Source organism: Plenodomus lingam (assembly GCF_022343315.1).
Source record: "Plenodomus lingam strain CAN1 chromosome Unknown contig_3, whole genome shotgun sequence".
In the NCBI taxonomy this organism is placed as follows: Eukaryota; Fungi; Ascomycota; class Dothideomycetes; order Pleosporales; family Leptosphaeriaceae; genus Plenodomus; species Plenodomus lingam.
Window position 1 is genome coordinate 680408 of NW_027093944.1, and position 24052 is coordinate 704459.

The 24052-nt window shown below is 41.2% G+C and overlaps 6 protein-coding genes across 6 annotated transcripts; 3 read left to right on the forward strand and 3 right to left on the reverse strand.

Annotated features, from left to right (window-relative positions):
* Positions 1-458: 458 nt before the first annotated feature.
* IAQ61_007605 (uncharacterized protein) lies at positions 459-1007 on the forward strand (the record flags this gene model as incomplete). Its single annotated transcript, XM_003842208.2, has 2 exons — positions 459-602; positions 674-1007. Exons 1-2 carry the CDS (start codon positions 472-474, stop codon positions 1005-1007), a joined length of 465 nt encoding a protein of 154 aa, XP_003842256.1. The 5' UTR covers positions 459-471.
* Positions 1008-2049: 1042 nt separating this feature from the next.
* Positions 2050-2490, reverse strand: IAQ61_007606 (uncharacterized protein; the record flags this gene model as incomplete). The annotated part of the gene is made up of 1 exon (XM_003842207.2): positions 2050-2490. The coding sequence occupies one exon, from the start codon at positions 2488-2490 to the stop codon at positions 2050-2052; it is 441 nt and encodes a 146-aa protein (XP_003842255.2).
* Positions 2491-2739: 249 nt separating this feature from the next.
* Positions 2740-4506, forward strand: IAQ61_007607 (uncharacterized protein; the record flags this gene model as incomplete). The annotated part of the gene is made up of 3 exons (XM_003842206.2): positions 2740-2933; positions 2988-3731; positions 3819-4506. 3 exons carry the CDS (start codon positions 2740-2742, stop codon positions 4504-4506), a joined length of 1626 nt encoding a protein of 541 aa, XP_003842254.2.
* A 474-nt stretch (positions 4507-4980) lies between these two features.
* Positions 4981-6936, reverse strand: IAQ61_007608 (uncharacterized protein; the record flags this gene model as incomplete). Its single annotated transcript, XM_003842205.1, has 2 exons — positions 4981-6590; positions 6738-6936. The coding sequence occupies 2 exons, from the start codon at positions 6934-6936 to the stop codon at positions 4981-4983; spliced, it is 1809 nt and encodes a 602-aa protein (XP_003842253.1).
* Positions 6937-8771: 1835 nt separating this feature from the next.
* Positions 8772-9111, reverse strand: IAQ61_007609 (uncharacterized protein; the record flags this gene model as incomplete). Its single annotated transcript, XM_066097651.1, has 2 exons — positions 8772-9003; positions 9104-9111. 2 exons carry the CDS (start codon positions 9109-9111, stop codon positions 8772-8774), a joined length of 240 nt encoding a protein of 79 aa, XP_065952148.1.
* Positions 9112-9223: 112 nt separating this feature from the next.
* IAQ61_007610 (uncharacterized protein) lies at positions 9224-10643 on the forward strand (the record flags this gene model as incomplete). Its single annotated transcript, XM_003842204.1, has 2 exons — positions 9224-9594; positions 9701-10643. The coding sequence occupies 2 exons, from the start codon at positions 9224-9226 to the stop codon at positions 10641-10643; spliced, it is 1314 nt and encodes a 437-aa protein (XP_003842252.1).
* Between the last annotated feature and the right edge of the window lie 13409 nt (positions 10644-24052).

Genomic DNA, 24052 nt, shown 5'->3' on the forward strand with positions numbered 1-24052 from the left:
TCCAATTATCTGGTTCATCTTCCCACAACCACTTTTTCCCTTTTTCGGCCGGCGATATAGGACGAGATAGTGACAATTTGCAAGCAGTTTTCACCGAACACTGACCAATGAACTGGCCCAGTGCGACAATTTTGTCGGCAGCCATTGGCCCAAGCATTTGTTTTCCCTCTTTCCGGCAAGATACGGGCATGTTCGCAGCTTCCAAGACTATCGGAGCGTTTAAATCCACAATATAGCTTGTCAAGTTGCCATCAAGAACATTGCGCCGGAGTTGCAGTAATCGGTACCTGCGCTAATAGCTTGGGCTTCGCTGGTACCATCACAGAAGCACTGTACAGTCAAACAATTCAAATATTAGTACATATATTTCTACCGTTATAGCAAGGAAATACCTAAAAAGCAGGCAACTAGGGAGGGTAATCCTCGCGGTGACTGGGATACTGCCTCCAAGATGGTAGAAGGCTACAAAGGATGCCTGCAGACAGAGACCTGTGCGAACATACCATCGGTACTGTCAATGACTCGATGGCAATCGGTGAAGACAGGAGTTATTTGACTGAATCCAATCATCCAAGAACGCCTGTCTCGACACGACAACCTATGTAAGCCGGCATTTTCGTGCTATCTTTATCTCTGTAAAATTATTCACTGTGGGTACATACTACAAATACAGGCAATCGTCAAGACCTGGCCTGGAAATACAAGGCGGAATTGATAGGCTGAGCCTCCTTCAGCATGAAGCTCGACCGATACGTCTGACGAAGCGAATCTCACGGAAACTAATGCCCATCCACTTGGCCTGCGCCAAACAAACACTCTGGCTTCCCTTTTCCCAAAAGGCCGTTACAAACACTCCTGCGCGCTTCGCCTCCCACATCAAGACATCTCCCCGCTCCCGTCGTGCATGGTCCGACTCCGACTCCAAGTCCGCTTCTACAATTCTTGCGACCAAGTCAGCGAGCAAACATGTTTGGTGCTGTGTGATTGCCCATTGCCCTGCAGCTTGAGTACGTGCCCAAGGTGGTGGCTGAGGTACATGCGACCGTGTCTCAAAGACCGAGAACGCTCAAGGCGTAAGCGCAAGGCCGTGGTGTGGTATTGAAGATGAATCGAGTGCACTCTGCGGATGTGCGAGACTTCATCATTAACTAGAGGCGTGAGGAAAACACTATTCAAGTCTGCGTCGGAGATGCTGCAGTTGAGCGCTAAGAAGAGGGTATCAGATGGGATCTCCTCGTGACACCAACCTGCATACGGACATCCGCCTCTTTACCGCTGTGAACAGCGCGCTCTTCAAAATGCAACTACTCGGAGTAGTCGGCGCCTTCTAAATCCAGGTGTCTGTGTGAAGTCCGTTCGTTGGTACCTGGTCCTACTCCCACACCGCTGTCTGGCCTGCCTTGATGGGGGCAGTGCAGCATGTGTATATACACCTCCCATCTCCCGCCAACTCGCTGTTTTCTTGCACCTCATCCTGGCTCGTGAGTTCTTCTGCTTAAGTATGAAGACTTTGAGCCATGTTCTCTTTGGCGGCTCAAGAATCAAAGCCAACTGAGTGATGAGCTTGTGTCTCGCTGGTGCTGGACTACAAGTTCACCGCCGACCTTGTGATGATGATTTGGCTTGGGAAGTTCGAGGTTGTTTTTGTGCCATAATTAAGGTGAATATGTTACATGCGTTCGCCAAAAGGGTGACACCCATATTTTGTACCATGTTATGTTTGGGAAATGTTGGGGCAGTAACTTGGACATGAAAGGAGGGTCGTTGATATGGCATCGATGTAGAGTTCCAAACATGTTTACTTCTCATAACTCGGTCGTGAGGTCTTATTCTTCTTCATATTCATGTCTTCTTGCTCTTGTGCTCATGTCTTCTGGATCCACAAACTCTTGACCCGGCTGCATGTCCATGAATTCCTAACTCCTTACCAACAGCCACATCTCATACTCTTCACTCACTACAGAAATTCCGCGCGTTCATATATGGATGCCAAAAAAAATCTTTTCGATCACAAATCTTAGCCCACCATCCCGACAACCCCATGCAGTCTTAACCCGGCCCAATCTTTGGCATGTCATGGTGTTCACTCAGCCCACTAAGATATCTATTCAACTCCTCCACCTTCTCCTTGTGCGTCTTGACCCCCTCCTTCCTCATCCTCTCCTCCAACCGCTTGCGCCGCATCTCATCGTGCCTGCGCTCCGCCTCCGTCTTCCTACGGCCCCCAGCTCCCTCTCTAAATGAGCGCTCTGCAGCCTCAGGCGAGAGCGAGCGACCGGGAGTTCCGGACTGCGATTTTGCAGCATCATCGCCTGATGAGGTGCGGGGTGCGACTTCGCTGGTTGTGGCAGTGGGTTCTTGGGCGGGAATGGAGGCTTCGGTGGTTGCTTTTGAGAGTTTCTTCTTCTTCTTTTTGGTTTTTTCGATGCCGCCGACGCCTTTTAGTTTTAGAGCGCCGCCCGTGGCGGTGGTGTAGTCTGACGAGGGCATTGTAAGTGCGTGGTGGGAATGCGATGGGTGAGGGAGGCCTGGATCATTTAACAGACGTTGCGGGTGTGCACGTGATAGCGTGGATCTGGACCGCCGCTAGCCTACTAGGTTCAGGGCTAGGGTAACCGGTACAGGGCTAGGTACTTCCGACGGTCAGGATATCTACGGGGACCTTCTTTCGTCTGAACACGCGTCTTGTGAGTTTCTAAGTCTTCAACTTGTGCACATTGTGAGAATACTATTTTAGCAATGCTTTTGTTCCTGTCCTGTCTTATCCTCTTCCCTTTTCTCACCTATTACATCTCCACACTACTATTCTACCGCCAGGTGAACAGCAAAGCATCTAGAAAAACGCCTCCAACTATACCATATCTATTTGCAGGTATCTTCCATGCGTTTAGTCTAGCATACGAGGGCCCGCAAAAGTATTTCGCTACTTTGCTGTACGTGTTTGATCATCGCCTCTTGCCGTTACCTTCCGCTAAAGAATGACAAAGAAAGGAGTATGGAACCTCGGCTCCATTCGTCGTGAGGGCAGGCCTCCAGACTTTTGTCGTACTTCGAGATCCCGGGCACATTGAAAAGGTGATGCAAGCTTCAAAGCAAGGGGTTCCAGATGCGATTGACTTGCACAAGTACGGAGAGGTCTTTGGATCCCCTAGATCTGTCCTCGACCTCTATGCAGGTCGAGGGGCCAGCACAAGCACAAAACAAGCACTTCGACATGCCCACGTAGATTTGCCCAGGAAATATTTGACAGGCACTGCACTCGCCAACATGACGGACGTATATGCCACTTCTCTCTCGCGATCCCTAAATGACAAGATGTTCCAATTTAAATTCTGGACGCAGATTGAAGATTTCTGGTCCTTTTTCCAACAGGTGATTACGAGATGTACGATTGAGGCCTTTTTCGGCTCCGCAATCCTCAAGGAGCACAGGAAGCTCTTGAAGGATTATTGGGCCTACGATGAGGCGGTGGCAGGTTTCATGCCGGGCATGTCGCGTCTGCTCATGACCGCCACCTACGAAGCACCGCGTGACAGGATGCTCGAGGGCCTGGAGAAGTGGCTCAAGAACCACCACAGCGGATCTGAGTTTGCCAGAATCAGCGAAGAGGATCCCGCCTGGGATGAAGACAAGGGGTCCAAGTTTCTGCAGGAAAGAGACGACGTGCTTGCAAAGCTGGAGGGGTTCAATGTCCGCGCACGTGCTGCTGAGATGTTGAGCATCATGCACAGGTACGCTCCTCTAAACCCCGTCACTAGATTCATTTACGCCCCAAGCCAGGGAGGGTTTACACGCTTGCAAGGCTGACATGGTAACAGTCTAAACACAAGCGTAGTACCCCCCTCTTTCTGGTCCCTAATCGAGATCCTACGCGACGACTCCCTCACCAAGCGCCTAACCCCTGAAATCGCCAAATTCCACGCCTCCAACTCAGGCGAATACGACGTAACCGGGCTAACAAGGCTCCCATTCCTCCAAGCCATCCAAAAGGAAACCCAGCGCCTCCACGTCGCAAACTGCCTTGTCCGCACCCTCGACAGCGACTGCGAACTCGACGGAAACTGGCAACTCCCAAAGGGCGCCTCCGCAGTAGCCTTCTCGCACGACTTGGCCATGAACACTCCTGTCTGGACCAGTGCAGTCCCGCAGTCTGTACAGCAAGCTCTGACTCAGTTTTGGCCGGGACGCTTCCTCGTACCCGACAGGACGGCGCTGGCGAGGCAGTCTCAACAGCGGAGACATGAGTCTGGCAGATTTACCATGCAAGGTCTCGAGCAAATTTTCGCCTTGTTTGAAAGCGATCAGGACGCTGCACTCCTAGGGGAGGAACTCGCCCACGCCTTTCGGGCGGCAACGTTGGCTGTCTTTCTCACAGAGTTTGAGTTGCAATTGTGTGAGGTCGAGGTTGTGCAGGGGGAAGAGTTGCCTCCTGTACCGCAACTTGCGTTTGGCAGGTTGGGGTTCCATGAGAAGATGGCGGTGCGGATAAGGAAGCGCGCGGTTTAGATTGGGTAGAGGCAGGATTTGTAGCAGTTACTGCGTGTTGCGTGAGGGCTGGTTAGATGTTCATCCATCTTGCTGGTCTAGTTTCGTGACACGCTCCTTTCCTGCGCTCCTGTATAATTTTGACCGTGTAGAGACTTTAGCTTCTTTCTTGCAGCGTAAGTTGCTGTATTGCCTGGCAGAGACGCTGTCAAGTGAGATCACTGACCGCACGTGACAGATCCCAGTTGATCCCGTGAAATGAGGGACGAGTGCCTCCTAAAAATGGGAACATCAAAGCTGGTTTCATGGCCATCAATGCTAGCGCAGCTCATCGTGCGAATCCATGGTTTGGCCAACCAAGTAGGACATGTTAATGATACAATGTTCGTCATTCAACCCGAGAGTAACGCCATGGTATGCAACCCACAGACGCCATCCTATGCAACGCTATATGTACATGTGCCACATTTCCATCATTTCCTCATCCCATCATCATCACCAATCTCCTTCCCAGTTCGCGTTCTTCTTCGATGATGCCATTCGCTCCCGACTCGCGCTCTTCTTGCCCTTGGGCGCCGGACGTAAAAAGCCCTCTGGTACATCGTTCCAGTTCTGCGTTGGCACAGGAACGATCTTCGGCTGCGTAGCCTTCTTTGCATCTGCTGCTTGTTCGTCGCTTGAGACTTCGTAGTCGTCCTCCTCGTCTTCGGAAACATAATTATACTGGTCGAATTTCTTGCGATCAATAGTTTGGAGCTGCACATCGCCGTCGGCGTACATGCCCCGTTCCCTTCCGAGGATTTGATCCGCTTTATTCGGGCTTCTGCGTCCTTCGCCTGGCCTCAGGACGCCATTGGAGGTGCTGAGATACTGGGCCTGTTCGCTGTGTCGGAGGGAGGATGGCTGCCAGTCGGGTCGAGGGAACTGCCGTGGGGCAGGTTGGCTATACTGGCCGGGATGCCAACCACCTGGTCCACGCATCGGACGCCTAAACTCAGGTTCAGTAGGAGAATCGACGCCCCAGCCTGCAGCACGCTCACGCTGCTTTTGGATACGCTCTTCGTGTTCACGCTCACGCTTTATGCGTTCGCGCGCTGCTAGCCATTTCGAGCTTGGCTCCCAGGACCAGCCGTCGCCTGTGGTGTTGATGATGGGGACGAGCCAGCAGAGGGGTGATGGGCCGAAGACGTGCATGAGGTTGCGTTTCCAGCCGAGGTCGAACGCGTTGGGAAGTTGTTCGTTGTCGCGCTCGTCGAGGTAGGAATCGTAGCGGCTTTGGTTTAGTTGGCGTTCACGCCATTCGTAGGATTGCTGATTGGGGTGTGCATAGCCGTTGCTCCTGGGGGCTTCATCAGGCCGTGGCGAGCGAGATGTGCTTCTGGAGGGAACTTCGCCTTCTTCGGGTCTGGTGACGCCTGGTAGAACGTTGGCGTGGATGTCGCGTATTTGGTCGCTGATGCTCAGACGCCCATTCGCCTGGGCATCGAGATAGGTGCGGTCGTTTAGACTCTGCTTCATGCTATTCCTCAGCGGCGACATGTAGCGCGTCTTCTCCAAACTCTCAATCGTGGTCTGTCCCTTGACGGTGAGCCACAGATGCCATGCGGTGAAGCCTGTGATGACAAGGCCAATGATTCCAGAAAGCACTGCGAGCAGGACGTAGTTGACGGGCATAAAAGACTCGGTGTATTGTCCGTCGCTGAGGATCTCGCTCCAGACCCATGTCGAGGAAGCTGCAAAACATGTCCAACAGAAGAAGGTGAGGTAGACGAGAAAGAGGACAAAGGGCTTGTAGTTGCGCAGGCCCACGCACGTGGCCAACCATGGGCAATGGTGGTCCATTTTCAGAACGCAGCGCTTGCAAGAGGAGCAATGATGGGAGCGATCAGGCTTCTTGGACTGGCACTTGTTGCAGAACCTCAGTTCGCCTGTCGAGGCCTTGACGGTGAAGGAAGTGTATTGGATTCCGCCTCCTTCTTGGGTTGGCAAGTGGCTGTAGCCATTGTTGACATGGAGCGGCGACCCGGGATCGGTGAAGACGGCGGTTGTGTAGCTCCAGTTGAGCATGAGGTAGAAGAAGATGCCGAGGGCGGACGAGAACTTGCCTAGTGGACTGCGTTAGTGAGGTGATTTGCGCAAGTGCGACGACCGCTGCAGCACAAGAAAGTGGACAAGTGTTGTGAGACGCTGAAGAGGGGACGAGATATTGGTACTAAGAGCGATGAAAAGCGCAAGGTGGAGGGATGACGCACCAGTCCAGACATTCTTGGAAGGGACGAAGCCGATGCCTGCCTCGACCCAGACGGCCCACGAGGTCAGGCCGTAGACGAAGAGCAGCGGGAAATAGGTGAGGGCGGTGCAGCAGTATCGCTCGACTTTCCTAGCCCAGCCGCGGCGGCGCATGGTTCGCGAAGGAGAGGACGGGGAGGAGGGCGAGCCCAGCGTGGCCATGGTTTATCGGCGCGCTGGTGGTGTGTGCATGTGGTGCGGTGCGGTGCGGTGCGGTAGGGTGCGGTAGGGTGAGTTGGCTAATCAGAGGCGACGCGCGGTCTGGTGGTGGGAAGCCTGAAAAGGCTGAAAAGGACGACGGCCGGTTCGAGGATGAATGGCGGAGACGTGGACGAGGACGAGGATGAGGACGGGCGATGCGATAGGTTGCGCTGCACTACGGGTTTCAGGGTGCAGCGGCGTACAGCATGTCACAGGCGCCTAGCACGGCACAGCCAGCGCAGATAGGAATAGGTGGTATGGTTAGTAGCTCAAAGGCAAAAACGGACGAAGGCGAGGGCGAGGAACAGGAACAGAACAGGAACAGAACAGGAACGAAGAAACTGGGAACGATGCGACAGACAGGGTTGGTTGGTATAGGATAGGATGAACTGTGCGGTGTGTATTGTGTGCTGGCTAGGTACCGGTACCGTACTCTCTTCTAGGTAGGTGGACGACGTCCTTTTCTGCTGGAGTAGTTTGTTTCTAGCCCGTCTGTTACCGCGACATGCCGAGTCGCTGCCAGACGCGAGCTTGGTAACCAGACTGGCAGACTCCAGAGTAGGGTGCACTGTTGCTGTCTTGTCTATCTGTCTGTGTTAGGTAAGAAGTCGTCGTCGTCGTCGTCGTCGTCGTCGTCGTCGTCGTCGTCGTCGTCGTCGTCGTCGTCGTCGTCAACTGGGGGAACGCATGTCAGCCGCAGCCGTAGGTACCGTACCGGTAGCGGGTGGCCTAGTGCCCCAAGCACACCAAGCAGCCAGCCCTACATGTAGAGTATACTTTACCTAGGTAGCTACCGCATGTACATGCATACAATAGTAAGAGTACTCCTAGGTAGCTCTATGTACAGTACCAGGCGGGGGTAGCAGGAACCGACATGGTACCACGGCCAATCTACCTGCCCGCCCCATCTACCGGGGCTGGGTAGCTGACATGTACACAGTACTCTACCTGTGGAAGCGCTAACCAGGCGACACGTGACCCGGCTCTCACGTGACAAAACGCCAACGCTGGGCTGCTTTCAGTCCAACCTTGGAAGGACCCGGGCGGGCGTGAAAGCCATCTTTTCTTGCAAGCTGATCTTGGCAGGGACGAGCCAGGGACGAGCCAGCGACGAGCCAGCGACGAAACCAGGTCCACCCGCTCGGTCACGGCGTCCAAGCAAAGTTGGTCAAAGTAGGCAGAGGTATAGAGTAGGTGGATAGATACTCTAGATGGCTGTTACAGTATGTATAGCTACCGGTATACTCTACGTTAGCTAGGTATGCAGTGACTGAGGCGTGGTACAGGCCACAGTAGTGTGTGGTGTACCTAGAGTACTACTGTGGAGGCACCATAGCTACCGACAGCCAGGTACCCAGGCACTTGTTTTACACACTGTACGGTAGTACCGGTAGGATAGTGGTAGGTACCGTGCTGTATAATAAGTACTACGCTGTAGGTAGTACAGAAGAAAAGGGGTCCTCAACCTCAGCCTACCATATATACCGTACACACCCTACCTACCGCACCCCTCTACCTTCTCTGCCTACCTCACTCTACATCAATACCATACTGTATGTACTTTTGAACATATCACACCCGCCATGGCCCCGATGCACCACCGTAGATACCAGTACTCTACTATGTACATGATACACAGTACATGTCGGCCGGACTCGCACAGTCAGCGCCCGTCACGGCGGGATTGGGTACCGGTATCAGTCGCACGTTCCATATTGCTCCCGCCGCAGATCCTGCACTCTCAACACAAGTCTCCACTCAGCTTAGATGAAGCGCCCCTGATGACCGGCGCGCAATCATCTTACACGCCTACTGTCTACTCTACCTAGCCTGATACACTTTGTTGCAGAACCAATCTCAGTCCTTGCACCACCACCCCGGCCGGACTTATCCAACCCTGCTCGTTCTTCAAACCTGAGTCGCTCGACATGCCTGCCATGGATCGGGCAGACCAAGACCATCGGAATAGGTACACTCGACCTTGCCTTGTACAACTCATGTGCAATAATCCCACTCGCACCTGCTGTCCTATTCATCTCCCCCAGACTCAATTCCCCACTCCCCTTCCCCCTCCCCGTCAAATCCCTCGTTGTTGTTTCCCTCGCCACGCTCCTGCCCTCTCGTCTACCTAGCCATACTTGCCTGCCTACTTATCTACAAAATATCCACTTACCACCTGTTGGCTCGGTAGACATGTGTCTTGACGCTCTCGTTTCTCTTCTGCTTCCTTAAGGTTCTGTCGCCTGGCATGCTTGCTGCCAGGAAGAAGCGGTCGACACCGCTGCTGGTCGCCCTCGCCCTCTTCCTCCTCGTCCTCTGCTACCACAGCAGAGATTCAGACCGCTTATACAACCAGTGGCTGTCCTCGTTCGAATCCCACCCCGTCAAGATAGCTGCCAACCGAACACTGGGCTTCGGCGCAGTCCTCGCCGTCTCCAAGGACGGTTCAGAACGGCGCCATTCCCTTCTACAGGCCGCCAATGTGACCGACTTTGACATTACCATTCCACAGCAACCAGTCTGGACCGAGGGCGACGTTCAGCGCTTCATCAATGGTCAACCCGATGCTCGAAGAGGTTCGCTACTGGCCTGGCTGGGTCACCACAATGCCCTCCGATGGTAGGTAGTTACTTTTCTGCCTTCTGGTGGTACCCGTCTTAGCCGCAGCCGCTGCACTGTCATCGGAGAGAAGAGGAATACGAAGCTGACCCGATCTTGCGCTTAGGTTCCTCGATTCCGGTCTAGAGACCGCCCTCATACTCGAGGATGATGTCGACTGGGACATTCGCCTACGAAGCATACAGATCCCACTCGCCGCCAGTGCTACTCGCCAGCTTCTGCCACCCGTTCGCTCACATCACCCATTCGCCAACGGTCGCAACGGTCGCACACAATACTGGGGCAACCATGAGGACTGGGACCTACTCTACCTCGGCCACTGCGGCGACTACTTTGACGAGGTCACCGAAGACGGGCCTGATACTTCTCGCCAGGACTTCAACCTGAGCGACATGCCGCACATAACGTACACCGATCCCACATTGCCTCCTCCATCCGAACTGCATCCCTTTACCCAGCTGCTCTTCGGGCTGTTGAAGGTGCCAGAAAAGTCGCGAGTGATGCATCGTTCCCGGTTTCCGCTCTGCTCGTTCGGCTATGCTGTGACCCGATCGGCCGCTATGCGACTCTTGGACGATCTCGCACCACCACGTCTTGAGCCAAAGGGTGCCCGTGCTTTCGACGTCGCGCTTCTCCATGCATGTAACAAGGGCGAGAACATACCATCGCCGACACCCAAATCTTTCAAGGGTATGGCACTCCCTCCTCGCGCCGAAAGTGAAAAACAGCGGACCTACGGACTTCGCTGCTGGACCCTAAACTCTGAACTCTTCCATCACATGCCAGGCCAAAGTCAAGTGGACCAAATAGGTGCAAAATCGGGTGAACGGCCGGGTATACCACCAGTTGATCTCGCAGCTTGGAATCAAGTCCTGGCCCGCAACGAGACTACGAATATTGACTGCGGCTTCTGGAGTGGCGCCTTCTCCTTTCAAGACGACAACATGGAACAACTTCACGATTTACAAGAAAAAGTCGGACGTCAAGGCCAATGCCGCAAGCCAGGCCGCTGGCGAATGGGGGAAAACGGTGCGACGCCGATCGAATGAACGACTTGGCCTACAGGCTAAACTTTCTGGATGACTGCATATTTTCACTAGATTCACATATTTATCCGAGGCGTTTATGGGCGTATCTCGGGATGCCAGGCGACTTGGCACAGGCATACATTTTCATCAAGAGGGATATACCATGTACTATAGAGAAAAGCAGCCAGTCTGCGCGCACGAAGGTGAAGATGCGATCCATTTGCCACCTTTTTTTCTCCAAGACGATAGCCATTGATACCACAACCAATACCAATTTTTAAGTCCTAGAATCCTCTCTCCCCATCAAGGACAACTGTGTATTACTCTTTATTCTTGGCCGTTCTTGGCCTGCGTTGCGCACGCCGAAACTTTTTCTTTTCATCTCCATCGCACCGCAATGCACATGCACATACATGGTCGAAACTGCCCGACGAACGTGCAATCACGCGACTCTTGTACACAGTGTACTACCTACACTCGTACACGACAGCAGACGGCCTCACCAGGAAACAACTACCCAACAGCACTTGTCCTACCAACGAAGTCACAAAGAAAATCTCAGACAAGTTAGATACTTATCCTACCGCGAAGTTGAAACCTGCGAAGAAGCAAATTCGAACAATCATCTCCCGCTAGGCCTGGGCGGGTAAGCGCATACCATGGGCTCGGCGTAAGCAATGCACATGTTGCATGTGTATGTTTAGGATTAGCTGGACTTAGCGTGTGTTGGATGCGGTACCTAGAGGGAAATAGGAGATGAGGGCATTTTGCGGATAGACTACGTAAGTGCTGAGGTCCAAAGGGCTGGGAGATGTATTTAAAAAAAAAGCTTTGGCGCTGTGTAAGCAGTAGTCGTGCGTAATTCCCCGCTTACATGATTACCGTAGCCAACGATGCAAGGTATGACCAACAATTGGATCAAAAAGTCTAGAGATTCGAGAACGGGGTGCTGAAGCTAAACGCGATGCCCGGGCTAGAGAAACTGAACGGTACAGGTCCTATCTGGCCAGTGGTCGCCGTACGCTCTACAGACATGTTCAATATGGTCCATATCGCCGTAGTGCCGTACCGCCATGGTGGACGACCTTGTATTGAAGCTGTGCATATAATGTGACTTCGAGTCTGTCTATACTACCGAGTACTTCAAGTACAGTGTGTTATCCTTCTTGTCTTTGAGACGTTTTCTCATGAAGGTGCATATAAATCATGGAGTACTATACATATTCATACTTCCTACCAACTGCTCACTCTCTTACGGTTATAATACACCAACTTGGGTAGATATGAAGGCACTGCGTATATGTGTGGCAGTGTTAGCGTTGGGATTGCAAGCATGTTGAGTCCTTGACTGCCTGGTCTTTATACAGTTACTATTAGGCCTACATGTAAGATAACATAGATGTTATACAGTTGACAAGAGTAATAAAAGTACGGAGAGACTCTTTCCAGAGCATCTTTACTCCAGAAGCATGCAAGTCAGTACAGGAGTTAAATGAAATATGCAAAACTAGGGAATTTAGTCTCAATGCTTTCTATCGGAACAAGATGGACATTTCACATGATGGCAATGTACCTATGGTGTGGCAGTATAAAAGAAGGACACAGAAACTATCTTGATCCAATGTACTAGGTGTCTTGACGCAGCGACTGAAGGGGCATCTAAACCGGCATGATGACATCACTAGAGGCTTGGCCTACATAGCACTATTGCCTCATATTTCGGGCCTAATATCAACTCGCAACGTCTATAGTGCCTACTGCGCACGACTTTCCATAAAATTGGCATTTGCATTTGATGTTTCGATTCTAGAGTATGAAATACCGCAAAACAGCCTTACACAGGATTTGTAACTGACTGAGTCCTAGTGCATAGATTCTGTTGTTTCTTTATCACCCATAGTGCTTACCTTATACCGAGGTGGTGACTGCCCACCACCAATGGTGGAGACTCCCCTGTCCGGGTTGTCTGGGAGACACCTATTTGGGACTAGTGGGGATATCTATATCTAGCCACCTTAGCTTTTTAGCCATAGATTCTTTAATTAATACTTTTTATTATATTAGGTTATAAGCCTAGGCTCTCTGCTAGTATTTAGTAATACTATCTTACTCCTTTACCTTTATAGCCCTTTATTATAGCTTTTCTAATTATTATCTTACTTTTATTATATTATAAGCTAAATATCTATTACTATTATAGCTTCTATTTAGAACCTATTTAGCTTATCCCTACACTACTCTAGCTCTTTAGAGACTAATTTACTAGAGGTTACACCTATCCTATACCCTAACCTTCTATTAACTATAGCTCTCCCTCTATTACTACCTCTATTACTAGTTATAGCATCCTTAAAACTAGTATTTAACTTTAGACTAGACCCTTCCTTACTCCCTAAATTAGGTTCTTAGGGAGAGAACTATCTAGAATAGAGGTTAGCCTAGACTATAGCCTTTAGGTACGCAGGTATTTAGCTAGTTCTATTAGGGAAGAAGCCTAGGCCTTTACTTCCTCTTAAAGCTAAAGACTAGGATAAATAAGATAATAAAGCTCTTATTATACTTCTCTTATTAGTATATAATAACCTTACTATAAGCGTAGCCTCTTATAATACTTCCCTAGAAGCCTAGAAGTATCTTATAAATAGGTTTAATAGGGATATAGGTAATACCTTAATCTTACTATTTTAGTTACTAATAAACCTTTACTACTATAATAGAGATAACCTAAGAATCTACTTTAATAAATTTTATTAAAGATAAATATATATATTTAAATACTATATAATATCTATATAACCTATAGCTATAGTAATATATACTATATTTAACTCTAACTAGGTTAAGGGTTCCTTCTTCCTAGCTATATTACCTAAAACTATAGATAATATTATTAATAATCTATCTACTAGAAATATTACTACCTTCTAAGATATTAAACCTAAGATCTTTAATATCTTAGAAAAGCACTTCTTAGATATTATAAATTCCTCTACTACTTATATAGTAAGATAGATAGCTTCTAGAAAACCTATATTAACTAAACTACTAAATAGTGTTCTAGAATATATATAGTATTATAAGTATAACCTACTATTTATTAGCTACCTCTACCCTACCTGCTATACTTTTAAAAAGTATAAGGAGAGTTAAGTAAAGGGGGACGCACCTATAAATTCTAAGAAGTAGAAGGTAAATAATACTACTACTATTAAACCTCCTAGCAAAGCTAAAGAATCTAATAGCTCTATTATAGTTATTAGTTACTCTACCTATACCTATATAGACCTAATAGCTTTACTACTACTATTATACCTACTACTAAATTTAAATAGTAAATACTTAAGACTAGTAAGTATATACGCTACTATATACTAACTTATAGTAGTTAACCTACTATAATAGCTCTTTAATACTAGTGCCTCTAAATATATATCTAGCTACGCTAATAACTTTATATCCTTAACTAAAAAGTTAGGCACTATTACTATAGCTAGCGGTATTAAGCTCCCTATTTAAGAAAGTAGCACTATTTAACTTTGCTATATTTTACTAGATAGCTTAACTACTATTATAGAACTAATAGACACTATCTATAGCGCTAAACTATATAGTACCTAATTATTCTTATAGTCTTATATCTAATATAAAGGATTTAAGCTCTTTAGTAAATATAATAACCTATTCCTCTTTAGAAATAGCTACTATATATTATAGGTATAACACATTAATAGTATTATATAAATCTAAACTAAACACCTATCCTTACCTTCTATATTCACGCTTATAAGCTTGTACCTACTAATTAACTAAATAACAATAGTAAAGGTAATAGTAGTAGCAATAAAGGCGAAGGATACATATAATAGTTTTAAGACATACTAATAATTTTATAAAGTAATAGGACACTTATCTATACTAAACCTAACACGTATTTATATAGATAGGTATTTAGTACTAGTAAAACTAGATAATTTTAAATGCACTATATATTAATAATTAAAATCTATGCACTATATCCTAATATTAGGATTACTAAGGCATACCTAACCTCTTAAACTTATTTACTTAGACCTCTCTAGAAAGATACCTATAAGAAGTATTAGTAGTGCCTAGTACTATATCTTATTTATTAATAATACTATATAGTATTTATAGATTTAGTTTCTTAAACTTAAGGCTAATATACTATAAGCTATTAAGGATTTTATTGCCTATACTAATACCTAATTTAAAACTAAGAGAGCTCTTATAGGCCTAAATATCCTTACGTATTCTATTATTAAGATATTTAAATCTAATAATAGTAGAGAATATATTAGTTATAATCTCTAAAAGTTCTTTATAGTAAATAGTATTACTTATAAACTAGTACTACTATGTGAAGGACTTAGGCTTATGCCCAAGCCTGGGTCTAACACAAGACAGACTAAGTCTAACACCACTACTAAGCGAACACACTAGACACCTATAAAAAGGCGTAGAGGGCTTATCTCTCCTTTAAGATACTAAATACTATTATTAACGCTTATTATATTCTCCCTTAAGGCTAGTCTATAATATTTTAGTATCTTCTTCTAAATATACTATAATAGTAATAAGAGATAGACGCGCTAGATATTTAGAATAACTAGGTGTAACCTAATATAGTAGAAAGGCTAATATAATAGGTCTATAGTTTAATAGAATAATAGGCTTAAGACTTTACTATAATAGCTATACTACGTTAATAGAATAAGGAAATACGCAATTAGATTCTATTATAACCCTCCTCTAAGCCCGCTAGGTTTAATAACATGCTACCTCTACCCTCTCCTACCTTATATTATAAACCCTTCCTAGTTAGCTTACTATATAATAGCACTAAGGTAAACTTCTTCTCCTAGTAAATAACTATAGAGTTTAAACTGCGTGTAGATAAGGTCTTTATTAGAGATAAGGAGGCAAGGTTTATATATATTTAGTCCTAGTTATTACCTATAGTCTAGCGCGCTATAGCACTATACTTTAAGGATAGTACACGCAAGCGTTAGGATATAAGTAGGTTTCTTAACTACCTAGTATTCTATTATAGCAACTACTATAGGCAGGAGCGCACCTAAGTTATATTAGAACACTTATATTAGGGCTAAAATTAGCCTTTTATAGAGTTCTTTATAAATTTTATATAGCTTCTTATATAATTAGGAGGTTTATACTAGAATAATAAATAGAAGCTTTTATAACTTTAGTAATCTCTTAATAGCTATATATACTTAGTTTCTCTTAATAGGGGAGTCTCTAGGATAAACTATAATATAGCTATAGAGGAATATAAGATAATTATAGTAGATATTAAAATAGCCTCTCTAGAACTAGGGTTTCTTTAGGCTAGTAAGTCTAAGGAACCCTAGTAGAGGTCTACCTTAGATTAGGATAGTAATATAAATATAGTAGAAGTAGCAGCCTTATTAAGTGCACCTACTAAACTACTAATATTACGTCCTAACTAGATCCTACAGGACCTATTTAATACATAGAAACTAGTAAAGGTCTATACCTAGTGTAGATAGGGTAGTTATTTTATACGTGTATATCCTAATACTCTATTACTACAACTAGTAGGTATTAAGATAGTTATAGTATTAGCAAGTAGCCCTAATTTAGGAAACTAGCCACCCCTAACCCTAGGCTAAGTTAGGGGTATAAGGAGGATACTATAATAGAGGAATTATTAATAGTAGAGGCTATTAAGTGTCCCCTAGATATTAAGGTAGGGTTAAATAATCCTCCCTTTTTTATTCCTCTTCTTCTAGGTAGAGTAGAGAATATGCAAGTAATAGTTAATTTAGGGTGCTAGTATTTTAGTGTAGTTAAGGAAAAGTTAGTAAGATAGATTAGTAGGACCTTTATTAATATTCCCCTGTAACCCTTATAACATACCTAGGGAATTACTAAGGGTATAAGAATTATATAGTTAGTAGTATTAGACTATAATTTAGATAGTTAGTAGTCTTAGCTTTTAGCTTATATAGTACCTTATCTTTCCTATTAACTAATACTAGGTAGACTATAGCTTTATAGAGAGGGCGTTATTATAGACATTCTACAAGGCAAATTAATAATTAGGAAGGCGGGAAATATAGTAGTATAAGAGAGCGGGAGACGCCTATATCCTACCTATATCTCTATTATCTTAGGTTTAGTTATAGTAGGGTTACTAAATTAAGAACCCTAATAGGAAGATATATAGGTATAAATTTTTGTAATAAATATACTAGATATATTATAAGTAATATATAACTTACGCCTAATAAAATATCTAGGAAGTATTAATAAGGGAAGTCCTATTAATATATACACTATCTATATTACTAGTAATATAGTTTCCTATAAACCTAAGTATAAAACTAGAAAGATAAAGTTGCTACTAGAACTTTAAGAGTTTAAGGACCTGTTTAATAAAGAGTTAGCAAGTAGTTTACTACCTTATTAAGGTAGTATAGATTACTATATTTAGTTAATAACTCTCCTAGATAGAACCTAGCCTAACCCCCTATAGGGTCCCCTATACCCTATATTACGTGATTAATTGCTAGAACTAAGAATATAACTTACTAGATTAATAGATAAGGGCTAGATCTAAGTAAGCTCTTCTATAGCTAGAGCTCTAGTATTACTAGTAAAGAAGCTATTAGGTAGTTAGCGTCTGTGTATAGACTACTAGATGCTTAATAGCATAATAACCTTAGACTAATACCTACTACTACTTATTAAGGAAACTTTATATATACTATCTAGTGTAAATTAGTTTATAAAAGTAGATATTTACGCTACTTTTTATAAAGTTAGAATAGTAGAAGGTTATAAATCCTTAACTACTTTCTGCACCTAGTTTAGGTTATATAAATAGTTAGTATATCTATTTAGTCTTAGTAGTGCGCTATCTACTTTCTAATAATATATTAATACTACGCTTGTAGAGTTACTTAGATTATATATAACAGCCTACCTTAATAATATCTTAATTTATTTAGGAGGAAACTAGTTTAACTATATAGAAAAAGTAAAGTGTATACTTATACTATTAAAAGAAGTAGGACTACACCTAGACTTAGAGAAATATGCTTTTAGTATTAAGGAGGTACGCTACCTAGGCTATATTATTAAGGCAGGCAAATTACTTAGACCTAACCCTAAAAAGCTTAGGGCAGTATAGGAATAGGAATCCCCTAGGAATATAAGAGAGGTAAGGAGTTTTCTAGGTTTTACTAACTTCTACTATAATTTTATTATAAAGTTTTCTAAAGTAGTAGCACCTTTAAACTAACTAACTAGGAAGAACACCCTATTCTAATAGGGAGAGGAAGAATAAAGTGCATTTAATGCGCTAAAAAAGGCGTTTATATTAGGACTAGTATTAATATAATAGGACCTAGCTAAAGAAATATTATTAGAAGTAGACTATTTAGGATACACTCTTAGGGGTTACTTATTATAAAAAGTTAGGGGCGTCTAGTGCCTAGTTACTTACTACTCTATAGTACTAACGCTAGAGAGATAAAACTACACTATATATAACAAGGAATTACTTGCTATTATTAAGTGTCTTAAAAGTTAGTTAGTAGAGTTATAGAGCGTTTATAAGCTATTTATAATATTTATAGACTATAAAAACTTAGAGTACTTTACTAGCCTTTAAAGCTTAAGCAAATAATAGTGCTACTAGGTAGAGGAACTTTTAAAATATTAGTATATCCTATAGTATAGACCTAGCTATCTTATAGGATAACCTAATACCTTAAGTAGATAACTATAAGATTTAAACTTCTCTAAAGTAATACTATAGTTAGTAATACGCCCTAAATTAATTTAGGTTATAGTATTAGAAGTAGAGGAGGCGTCTAAGTTACTAAAGGGCGCTAGCCTCTTTACTAACCTATATATACAGATACTATAGGACAAAGTAGTACTAGAAGATAAGATATACTAAGTACGTCTTAATGCGGTTTAGAAAGGCGCTAGGTCTTTCCTAGTTTTAGCTAATATAAAGTAATAGATTAGGGACTATATAATTAGCGCACACAGCACTTTGCTCTAAAGGGGTGTTATTTAGTTACTAATATAGGAACCCCTTATAACTACTATTATATAGCAAGTATATAAATTAGGTTTAGTAGGATACCTAGGAAAGAATATAATATTTTAAATACTACACTATAACTATTATTAGGATAGAATATTAGGAGATATTATGTAGTATATTTAAAACTGCTATTATTATAGTGCTTATATCTCCTAGAAGCACTAATAAGGTCTATTGTAACCTATACTAGTTACGTTATAATACTAGTCCTAAATATCTATAGATTTTATAGTTAACCTACTAGCAAAAGAGGATAGTAAACCCTAGTACCTATTAGTTATTACTAATAGATTATCTAAATATATTTAGCTTAAAGTAATAGTCTCTATAATAGCTAATTATTGTGTAAGAATCTTCTAGGATAACTAGTAGTAGTTCTAGGGCTTCCTATCCTCTATTATTACTAACTAAGGCTTAGACTAGTTAAGATCCTTCTAGATAATATTATACTAGATAATAAAGATAAACTAGTTACTATCTACTATATACCACCCCTAGATAGATAGCAGGATAGAGTAGGCAAACTAAGAAGTATAGGTAGTGCTGCGTATAATAGTATGCTTTAAGTAGACTAACTAGCCTAACTACCTTCTAGCCTACTAACTTATACTTAATAATAGGGACTCTAGTATAACTAGTATTAGCCTAAATCTACTTTTAAATAGGTATACTATAGATACACTATAAAAGATAATATTACTACTAGTAAAGCCTAAGAATCCTTATAAAGAGGCTATAGCGTTCTTATTACACCTATAGAGGGGTGTAGAGCTAGCGCAAGCTACTATTACATTTTAATAGTAATAATAATAGAAAGTAATAAACTAGTCCTAACGCCTAGCTAAAAAGTTCCTAAAAAGTAATATAGTTTAGTTTATAATATATAATATAAAGATAAACTAACTAAGTAAAAAGTTTAACTAGCTATAGGTAAAGTATAAAGTAATATAAGTTCCTACTCTACTTATAGTAGTATTAGACTTACTAGGGAGCTTGTATAAGACTATATATATAGATCTACTAGAGAGAGCTACTAATAACCTGCTACTAAGCTAGAAGCTTTAGGACTTATAACTAGGTCTAATAGTTACTCTAGAAAATAAAGATATAATACTAGATAAATAGGAAGTAGAAGAGATCCTTTATATAAAGAATACAAGAGGAAAAGGAAAGTATTAAGTCCTAGTAAAATAGAGGGGGTATATTAATCTAATATAGCACCTGCTAGAGGTAGTATAGGATACTAAGGCTCTAGATAGGTTTAAGGAATAGTATAGGGATGCTATATATAATAATAGCCTAATATATATAAAAGCTAGGAAGTAAGGGTAAAAGGAGACTAGAATAATAACTTAGACCTTTGTTACAATTAAGAAGTAGAAAGGTATTAGAGATATCTTTTATTTATCCTAATAATACTCTAAGTAAGTGCCCTACTACTAAAGTTTTATAATATAGCTAATAATTAGGTAGTAGTGTCTATACTATTACTATTTATAACTAACCCCCCTCTAGCCCCCCCTAAACTATTATTTATATTATCCTAACACCTCTATATCTCTTAGTAATAGTAGTAACGCTTGCACGTAGCGTAGGTAGGGGATAACTTAGTTAATAAGTATAAATAATAGTAGTAGTAGTAGTAGAAGGAGGGTAGTGCTTTAATAGCTTACTAATACGTAGTATCCTAGGCCTAAAGAAAATAAATATTAGAATAGATATAAAGGAAATAAGGGAAATTTAATACTAATAATAAGAGTCTTAATACCTTAGGTAGTGCGCTTAGTAGCGCTCTTAAGCCTATTAATATAAAGGTTAGTTTAGGCCTAGGTCTTATTTATACGCTAGTTAATACGCTAGAAGGTAATACTAGTAGTAGTAGTAAGCTATATAATATTATTATTACTATAACTACTATATAAGGGCGTAATAGTAAACTAAAGTAGAAACGCTAGAGTACTAGTAGTAGATAGAATAATAGCACTAAGCTAATACTAATTATAGGCGCGTAAGTATATAGTAAAGGTAAGTAGAGTAATAGTGTTATTAGTTTAAGCCCTTAATATAAGATCCTTAAAATAATAGTAGAGCTAGTAGAACTATAGCATAAACTAGTAATAGGTGCCTTTAGTAGGTTTCCCTATAAAAGTACTAAGGGTCCCCTTCTTTATTATATAAAGGCAATCCTCCTAGTAACTATAATAAAACTAAAGCTAGTTATAGAGGGCTTAGCAAATATTAGGGTTATTAGTAAGGATAGCTTCTAACTAAGTGCAAGTCTTATAGCCACGATAATAGGACTTATATAAGCGCCCTAGATATAGTTAGAACTTGCTATAAAGAAAATAAAAATTAAGGGGAACTTACTACTACCCTCCTAATAGTTATACTTACTAAAAAGATAAAGCTAGTTAATATACTAATTATAGGGAAGTAGCTTTATAAAGCTACTATTATACTCCTTATTATCTAAGTTACTAGAAATAATAAAGCTACTAAGTAGCTATATTTAGGGAGATGTGTGCTAAGCAAAAGTTAGTGTAGGAAATATAGGGAGAATATTAGAAGTACGCACCTTATCTTAGTAGGCCTAGTATAAGGTCTAACTACCTTATAGTAGATCCCTACTACTAGCACTAGTAGTAGTAGATAGAGATATAATAGAGGCTATATAGGCTAGATTAATAGAAAAAGAGTAGAGATAAGACTAATTAGTTAGGAAAGTCTACTATATAACTAAGTAAGTTTAGGAAATTTATAGTAGAGTAGGATAGCTATATTAGAACTTTTATAGTAGGGTGCTAAAATAAGCATATAGATGCTACACGCGCGTACTACTTAATATACAGGCCTGTTATAAATTAGGAAGGAATATAAAGATATAATAATAAAACTAAAAAATATAGTAATAAAGCCTAATATAGATTATAGAGGACAAAGATATAACTCTAGACCCCTAGAAAGACAATTTTACAATAGTTTGTGGGGGAAGGTTAGGGGTATATAAAGGACTTAGGCTTATACCTAAGCCTAGGTCTAACACAAGATAGACCAAGTCTAACACTACTACTAAGCAAACACACTAGACACCTATAAAAAGGCGTAGAGGGCTTATCTCTCCTTTAAGATACTAAATACTATTATTAACGCTTATTGCATTCTCCCTTAAGGCTAGTCTATAATATACTATACTATTATAAGATAAATAGTATACTAGAATAGTTTAACTAAACCCTATTTTAAATTATATAATATATAATCTTTTCTAATAATATACTTTTCCTCTAGGTAGAAGCTATAAAGTTAGTAAACTTCCTTAAAAATATAGCGCTATATTCTACTAATCCTCTACGTTGCATACTATATAAATAGCTCTTTAGGAAGAAGCTATCTATTTAATAACTCTAGCCCTTTAGTATCCTAGGATATATTTATATTCCTATAGAAGCTAGAAAGGTAGGTACTAAACTCCTATATTGCTTAGAATAAGGTATATTTATTAGCTATAGCTATAGTACCTAGATAAGTTGTCTTTATATACTATAATAATATGTTATTATTTAATCCTAAGATATTATATTTACTACACCTATTCTATAAATTTTTAGGCCTATTTAGGAATATAGAATAGATCCTATACTAGGATATCCTATAAATAACTAAAATATTAACGTATAGAGACCTAGGGAATTAGTTACTACTCTCCTACCTATTAAAGTTTATAATAATGCTAAGCTAGGGGATATTAGTAACCTTCTCTCTACTCTATAAACTCTTACCCTTAAGAGCAGAGCTATAAGTCTACTATAGAATTTTCTTAGTAGTCCTAACTACCTCTCTAACTATCTACTAACTATAATAGTATAGGATATACTATCTCTAGGATCCCTAAGCTTATAAACTTCTAACCTACTATATAAGAGGTTATAAACTTCTAAATTATCTATATCCTTATAAGGAGCTATTACCTATATTAGGTAATAGATAAGAATACCTAAGTAATACTAAGGTATATATATATTAGCATAACCCTTCTTAACTATATATAAGGAGGATATACTTATATATACTTATCTATTCTTAATAACCTTCTCTACTATAGTAATATTAATAGATACTCTATAGATATATATAGAAGCTACTAGTAATACCTATACTTCCTTATAGCGCCCTGCTATAGAGAAGGAGATTACTAATTATACTAATAATAGAACCTAGAAAGTAGTACCCTAATATAAGATACCTTTAGGGACAAAGCTTATAGGTACCTACTAGGTTTTTAACACTAAGTAAGATAAATCTAGTAATATAGTTAAGAGAAAATCATAGCTTATTATATAGGGATTTTCTTAATACTATAGTTTTAACTATAATAATATATACTCCCTAGTTATTAGATATAATAGTTTATATATACTCTTAGTACTAGCTACTATAAAGGGATAGTATATATAATAGGTAGACTTTAATACTATATACCTAAATAGATATCTTAAGCATAAGATATACTACTAGCTACTACTAGGAATAGCTAATAATAGTTTAGCGTTCCTACTACTTAAGACACTCTATAGACTTAAGTAATTAAGACGCAAATAGTATACTATCCTATTAGATTAGCTAAAGACCTAGTATTTTATCTAAGTAGATTTTAACCCCTATATCTTTATATTAGAGTATCTAGTTCTTAGAATCTATATAGATAATATCCTAATAGTAGGTATATAATATTAGATTGCCTATATACTTAAACTTATAAAGACCTGCTTCTAATTTTAAGATCTAGGATGTCCTAGAATACTCCTTAGTCTAGAAATTAAGTATCTTAACTACTATATTAAACTCTACTAACGCACCTATATTATAGTAGTGCTTTAATAATATAGGATAATAGACTATAATAGGTAATAGATACCTATTAACCCTAGCTTATTCCTACTATAGACCCCTACTAAAGTACCTATTAATCTTAACTAATAAAAGAAATTCTAATTTATTATTAGTTTACTTAACTTTATAGTAGTAGTAAATAAACCTAATCTAGTATATACTATTAGACTTCTTAGTTTATATAACACTAACCTATTAGATAACTACCTTAAGTTAGTATTCTAAGTACTCTAGTATATTTGCGCTATATCTACATATTAGTTAATAATTAGAATACTACCTAGTAGATAACGCCTAGAGGTTATAATATACTTAGACGCTTTATACGTATTAGATCCTAATAATTTAAAGTTATTTTCTAGATATATCCTAAAGATTAATAGCTTAGTTATCTCCTAGTCTTCTAAGAGATAGAGCT